This window comes from Penaeus vannamei, chromosome 29 (assembly GCF_042767895.1).
Source record: "Penaeus vannamei isolate JL-2024 chromosome 29, ASM4276789v1, whole genome shotgun sequence".
NCBI lineage: Eukaryota > Metazoa > Arthropoda > Malacostraca > Decapoda > Penaeidae > Penaeus > Penaeus vannamei.
In genome coordinates this window covers 27,594,999-27,602,498 of record NC_091577.1, presented here as the reverse complement: position 1 = coordinate 27,602,498, position 7,500 = coordinate 27,594,999, and the positions used below count along the sequence as shown (strand labels likewise).

The 7,500-nt window shown below is 45.6% G+C and overlaps 1 protein-coding gene across 1 annotated transcript in view; it reads right to left on the bottom strand.

Moving 5' to 3' along the window:
• Positions 1-7,500, bottom strand: part of LOC113821545 (maltase-glucoamylase-like) — a gene marked incomplete in the record, with an annotated part of 124,496 nt that overhangs the window by 74,302 nt on the left and 42,694 nt on the right. The window contains 2 exon segments of the mRNA XM_070142649.1: positions 394-496; positions 5,794-5,958. Of these exon segments, the coding sequence (XP_069998750.1) occupies positions 394-496; positions 5,794-5,958 (268 nt within the window).

Sequence of the window (7,500 nt, the reverse complement as noted above, 5' to 3'; positions counted from 1 at the left end):
TATGTGAATATAGTGATGCGTGCGTAGGTTAGGTTAGGTACGAAAATTCACTGTGTTTGCACATTGGTTATGATTGTACATGTGTATTTACATGTCTGTGTACGTAATGCCTGTGAATGTACCTGTATATGTACATGTCTGTGTATGTAATGTTTGAGATAGTACTCGTACCCGTATGTGATTATAAATGTCTATGATTGTATCTCTCTGTGTATGTACACGTCTGCATGTCTGTGTGCGCGTATGTACGTCTATGATCCGACACAACCCCGATCAGCCACACCCTCCGCCACACGACCCAATCTCCTCATTTAATCCTAATCTAATTAACACACAAAACCTCCAATTGGCCCCCCTGCCTTCCGCACCCCGAGTCTATAAGGGCTACTTTACCTTTGTACGAGATGGGACAAGGGATCTTAAAGTCCATCTCCGACTTCCAGGACAGAGTAAAGGAACTCGAAATGGGAATCTCCAAGTCAAACATCTCGAGGACCTGAAAAGAGAAAGGGAGTGATGGATAAATGGGAAGAAGGGAGAACGAAGGAACTGGGAGAGAAAGAAAAGAAGAACAGGGAGAGAAGGAGAACGAGAGGGAGTGGAATGAAGGGAGAGAGGGAGAGAGAAAGAGAAAGGGGGTGATGGATAAATGGGAAGAAGGGAGAAGGAAGGAATTGAGAGAAAAGAGAGAAGGAGAGGGAGAAAGGAGAGAAGGAGAGGGAGAGAGAGAAAGGAAGATCGAGAGAGGGAGAGGAGAGGAAGGGAGAAAGAGGACCGGAAAAGAGAAAGGGGGTGATGGATAAATGGGAAGAAGGGAGAAGGAAGGAATTGGGAGAAAGGAGAGAAGGAGAGAGAGTGAAGGAGGGAAGGAGAACGAGAGGAAGTGAAATGAAAGGAGAGAGGGAGAGAGAAAGAGAAAGGGGATGATGGATAAATGGGAAGAAGGGTGAAGGAAGGAACTGGGAGAAAGGAGAGAAGGAAATGAAGAGAGGGAAGGAGAGCGAGAGGGAGTGAGGGAAAGACAAGGAAAGTGAAATGAAGAGAGAGAGGAAGAGAGATAGAGAAAGGGGATGCTGGGTGAAATGGGAAGAAGGGAGAATAAAGGAATTGGGAGAGAAAGGAAGAGCGAGAGAAAGGGAGGGAGAAAGAGGACCTGAACAGAGTCAGGTGATGATGAGTGAAATTGCGAAAGTGAGAATGGAGGAATGGTGGGATGGCGAAAAAGAGACAGTGAAGGAGAGGGAAAGAGAGGGAAAAGAATGGAGGAGGGAGAGAGGACCTGAAAAGAGAAAGGTGATGCTGGGTGAAGGGGTAAGGGAAAGCGAGAGAAGGAAAGGGGAGAGAGGAAGGAGAGAGAAAGGAAGGGAAATAGAGAGATAGAGAGGGAGAATTTGAAAAGAGAAAGGCGTCACTAAGTGAAATTAGAAGGGAAAATGGAGGAATGGTGGAAGGGAGAAGGGGAGAGCGAGAGGGAGAGAGGGAAAGGAAGGGATGGAAAGAGGGAAAGAGAGAAGACCAGAAAATTGAAAGGTATCACTGACTGAAATTGGAAGAAAGAAGAATGCGAGGAATGGAGGGAGAGATAGAGGACAGGAGGAAGGACAGTGATAGGAAGAGGGAGAGAGGAGGAGGAGGAAGGGAGAGAGATGGAGGAAAGGAGCTAGGAGAGAGAGGGGGGGTGAAGGAGGCAGAATGGGTGAATTGAGGGAGGGTGAAGGGCAGACTAAGAAGAGAAGGAGAGGGAAAGGGAGGAGAGAGAGAGAGAGAGAGAGAGAGAGAGAGAGAGAGAGAGAGAGAGAGAGAGAGAGAGAGAGAGAGAGAGAGAGAGAGAGAGAGAGAGAGGGGGGGGAGGATATATATATATATATACATATATATATATATATATATATAGAGAGAGAGAGAGAGAGAGAGAGAGAGAGAGACAGACAGACAGACAGACAGACAGACAGACAGACAGAGAGAGAGAGAGAGAGTTCTACTCAGTTCAAATTAAAACAATAAATATATCGCATCAGTTGTTCTTTTTACATAACTGATTATATAGCACAGTGATATGCATATAATCGGGAGCAATAAAGCAAAATTTGCATAATATACTGAAACCATTTTTTTTTTTTTTTTTTTTTTTTTTTACTTTGCATTCAAATGCCTGATGTCACCGACAATTTACGTGATGCTTTTTTAATTTAGTTTGGAAAGTATTCAGGATGGAAATATTTTTAATATCTTGGGTCCGCGGATTTGCATTCATCTTGACTTTCTTTGCGGATATGACCTTTTGACATCTTATCCGAACACCTATTTTGTTTCCTTTTGTTAAAGATAATCCCTGAATGTATTTGTGGATAAGAGAGAGGGAGGGAGGGAGGGAGGGAGAGAGAGAGAGAGAGAGAGAGAGAGAGAGAGAGAGAGAGAGAGAGAGAGAGAGAGAGAGAGAGAGAGAGAGAGAAAGGGGAGATAGGGAAGAGAGAGAGAGATCTGAGAAGAGAATGAGAACAAATAAATAAAAAAAAATAAAAGATCATCAAAACTTTCCACTAGAATTTATCAAACTGAATGAGTCATATTTACATTTCTGTTGAACTTTGAACCACTTCAGTTCATTTACTGGAGATGTGGTCACAGTCACTGCACACAGGCTAATACCACTCTTGCAGCAAAGAATGTAATTTCGTGCTTTAGTGTTTGACTTGGTGTTGAATCACAGATATTGCAACCGCAGTTAATAATACTGAGAGCTAGGGCTTGTACTACAGTAGTTATTGTTTCAGTAAGGATTTTTTCCTTTATTGTTTAGAGAGACAAATTGATGTGGTCATGTGTCTTAAAGGTCATGTTTGTCTATGTGTTTAGTCTTCTATGTCTACAGATGTCTATGGGACGATGGAAATCATTTGTCAATTGCTTAAAAATTGCATTGCGTTTCATGAAGCCATTGTCATCGAAATATATCTTTGCGAGAGAAATGTGTGTATTTATGTATGTATAGATAGATAGATAGATAGATAGATAGATAGATAGATAGATAGATAGATAGATAGATAGATGGATAGATGGATAGATAGATAGATAGATATAGATATAGATATAGATATTGTCAACAATATGCTCTACTGGATGGGTGTTGCTACGCCAAGAATACACTCCGTCCTCCCAAGGTCGAAAGGGAAGCCGTGCCTTCCTCTCTGAGTCCAGAGGAAACAGCTGTCCACACCTTCCTTGCCAGCCCAAGACTTTCTCTTCCGGCGACCAAGCCCTTCGTCACGCCCGGAAGAATGGACACCCAAAGAATAGGGTACGAGGCACCTCCGCCAGCAGGACAAGGAGGCGCTGGATATAAGGACGTCTCGTCAGGCAGAGAGGGGAGAGCACCAGAAGCAGACCAAAACCTAGCAGCAGTCACAGGGCAGGAGGTCACCTCTCCCGAATAAACCAGCAAGGCAAGACCCCCTTTAATTCACCACCTCCACGCCCCTAACTTCTTCACAGATATATATAATATATATATAATATATATATACATATATGAGAGAGAGAGAGAGAGGTTTGGCAAATAGATAGCTAGATAAAGCGCAGTAAAACATCTCATGAAAAGATGTTATTGGGTGAAATTCGAGGACAATAAATGATGAAATGATGCTGGCCCCGTCCCCTTTTCCCGTCCACGGCCCTTTCCCGTCCACGGCCCTTTCCCGTCCACGGCCCTTTCCCGTCCACGGCCCTTTCCCGTCCACGGCCTTTTCCCGTCCACGGCCCTTTCCCGTCCACGGCCCTTTCCCGTCCACGGCCCTTTCCCGTCCACGGCCCTTTCCCGTCCACGGCCCTTTCCCGTCCACGGCCCTTTCCCGTCCACGGCCCTTTCCCGTCCACGGCCCTTTCCCGTCCACGGCCCTTTCCCGTCCACGGCCCTTTCCCGTCCACGGCCCTTTCCCGTCCACGGCCTTTTCCGTCCACGGCCCTTTCCCGTCCACGGCCCTTTCCCGTCCACGGCCCTTTCCCGTCCACGGCCCTTTCCCGTCCACGGCCCTTTCCCGTCCACGGCCCTTTCCCGTCCACGGCCCTTTCCCGTCCACGGCCCTTTCCCGTCCACGGCCCTTTCCTGTCCACGGCCCTTTCCCGTCCACGGCCCTTTCCCGTCCACGGCCCTTTCCCGTCCACGGCCTTTTCCCGTCTACGGCCCTTTCCCGTCCACGGCCCTTTCCCGTCCACGGCCCTTCCCGTCCACGGCCCTTTCCCGTCCACGGCCCTTTCCCGTCCACGGCCCTTTCCCGTCCACGGCCCTTTCCCGTCCACGGCCCTTTCCCGTCCACGGCCCTTTCCCGTCCACGGCCCTTTCCCGTCCACGGCCCTTTCCCGTCCACGGCCCTTTCCCGTCCACGGCCCTTTCCCGTCCACGGCCCTTTCCCGTCCACGGCGTGAAAAGTACAGGGGAAGCAATGGACCGTTTCAGATGCATCGATTTTGGCTCGTCCGCTCTGCTTTTAAATGTGACCATTGAAGCGGCTACCGTGTCCTCTTCAGCCCGTGACGGCGCTTTCCCGGCCACGACTAAGAATATGTGTGGATAACGATGGATGGTGAAAATCGATGCGTGTGAAACGGTTCTAGGAAAGGGGAGAGAAAGAGAGAGGGGGGGGGAAGGAAGGGAGAGAGAGATAGAGAGAGAGGGGGGAAAGGAGGGAGGGAGAAAGGGGGAGAGAGAGAGAAAGAGAGACCTAGACAAACCTACAAATATGAGAAAAGGAAAGAAAGAAAGAGTGAGGGAAGAGACAGACAAACAGACAGGGAAGGAAAGAGAGAGAGACAGAGAAGGAAAGAGAGAGAGAGAGAGAAGGAAAGAAAGAGGGAGAGAGAGAGAAGGAAAGACAGAGAGACAGAAAAAGAGATACCTAGACAAACAAAAGAAAGAGGGAGAGAGAAAGAGAGAGAAGGAAGGAAAGAGAGAGAGAAAAAGAGGTACCTAGACAAACCTACATATATGAAGACAAATATGAACAAGTGACATTGAATACGAAGACGTTTTTATAAATGAAATCCGCTTAGGAATGAAAATCTCTCTTTCTTAAGATTAAGTAACAGTCGACTCAGGCGGTGATGTTGGAAAGCAAAAGAAAAACACGTATCGTATGACACATAGACACGTGGCTTCCTGACGCGCGCGCGCGCGTGTGTGTGTGTGTGTGTGCGTGTGCGTGTGTGTGTGTGTGTGTGCGTGCGTGCGTGCGTGCGTGCGTGCGTGTGTGTGTGTGTGTGCGTGGGTGTGGGTGTGTTTGTGTGCGTGCGTGCGTGCGTGTGTGTGTGTGTGTGCGTGCGTGCGTGCGTGTGTGTGTTTGTTTCTTTTGCGTGTGTGTGTGTTTTTTTTTGTGGTGTGTTTGTGTTCGTGTTTCCGTGTGCGCGTGTGTGTATGCGTATGCGTATGTGTGTACGTGTGCGTGTGTAATAATTCATTTCCGGACAAAATTAAAAACAGAGTTTCCAAGTCAATAGAAATGTCATATTTGGCCTCTTTCATTTCCACTTAAGGGAATGAATGGTGTTGCTTGCCTTTTTGTATGATGTTTGGACTTATTTTCCTGTTTGCTGATTGTTTTATGAAAATACGATTTCTTTCTTCAAAGTTCTTCCTCCTCTTTTTTTCTCTCTCTCTTACCTCTTCCTTTATTGCTATCCTCCCCCTCCCCCTCACCCCCCCTCCTACCTCCCTCACTCCCCCTCCCCCTCCTCCCTCCCTCTCTCCCACCTCCCTCCCACCTACCTCCTCCATCCCTCCTCCACCCTCTCCACACTCACCTGCGACGCCGCGTGGTAGTGCCAGTCTCCCGAGTTCCAGCGAGTGCCATCGAGGGTGAGCTGCGAAGGGCGGGAGTCGACGCCGAAGACCCTGACGTCGGAGAGCGAGAGGGCGCTGGCTCCTGAGGCCGCGTGGTCGTGGGTGGGCGTCCAGGTGATGCTGTTCTGGAGGGGGGGGGAGAAGGTGGGCGGGGTCAGCGCATAAAACGTCGTCATTTGTTATTTTTATCGCTATCATCATTATCATCAATATTATGATTGTGATTATCTTTTATATCATTTTTATTATTATTGCTACTATTATCATTATTATTATTATTACTACTATTATCATTATTATTATCATTACTACTATTATCATTATTATTATTACTACTATTATCATTATTATTATTATTACTATTATCATTATTATCATTATTACTACTATCATTATTATTATCATCTTAGTCATTTTTATTATCATTATCATTACTATTATCATTATCATCATTTTTACTGTTATTGTTAACATCCTTACTATCATCATCTTCATTACCATCATTATCATTATTATCATTCTTACTATTATGATCATTATCATTATTATCATTATGAATCTTACTATTATTATCATCAAGACCATTCTGATTATGATCACTGTTATCATTACGATTATTATTATCATTATCATTACGATTATAATCATCCTTATTACTCTTCTTATCACTATCAAGACAATTACTACAATATATACAGATATATTTTCAGTATTATATCTATATATATCCCCCAGAAATCATCTAATCAAAATAATAACCTCACGGGACATAACAGACAGATACGGTCATTAAGATAAAAGTTTTTTCTCCTAATGATGAGAGCTTTCTTCACCCTCCCCCTTCCCACCCCTACCCCCTACCCCCTCCGTTCGCCTAAGTGTGAATCCGGATTTTAAGAAATGGGAAGAAATGAATGCACGTATCTAAGAATAACTTAGAGGAGAGAAGAAGAAGAAACAAAGTAAAGTAAAAAATAAAAAAGGAAAAGAAAAATAGAAACACGCACAAAAAAAGAAAAGAGAGAAGAGAAGAAACGAGACGAAAGACAAATAAAATCCACACGCGCAAAGAACCTTAAAATCAGAAAAAAAACGTCTCTTATTACTTTCATTTCGTGAAGCCTGATTCTTTATCGTTTTATTTTTCTTTCTTTCTGTCTTTCTTTCTTTTTCAGAGACTTCGCGTCTGAAAGCCTCCTGAAAGTGCACTCAAATATATGAAGACTTCTCGCTCACTCTTTGTTCAAGAGATGATGCATTGCAATTGAGGGTTTCAAGTGAGGGAGACACAGACACATTGTCCGCTCTGGTGCAACATTGAACGATGCACGATCAATCAATGGTATTATCAAGTCATGTATTCATACGTGTGTGGGAGGGAGGGGAGGGAGTGGGGGGTGAGGGAGGGAGGGAGGGAGGGAGGGAGGGAAGGAGGGAGGGAGGTAGGGTGGGTAGGAAAGAGGGAGGGAAAGAGAGAGAGAGGGAAGGAGGAAGGGAAAGAAAGGAGGGAGGAGGGAAGGAAAGAAAAGAGGGAGGGGGGAAGGAAAAAGGGAGAGAGGAAAGAAAAATAAAAGAAAGGGGTACACAAAAAAACAAGATTTATCACTCTCAGATTCCAGAAGTGAAAGCATTTTTGCACCCTCCTTTGGCCACATCACCGTCCCTCC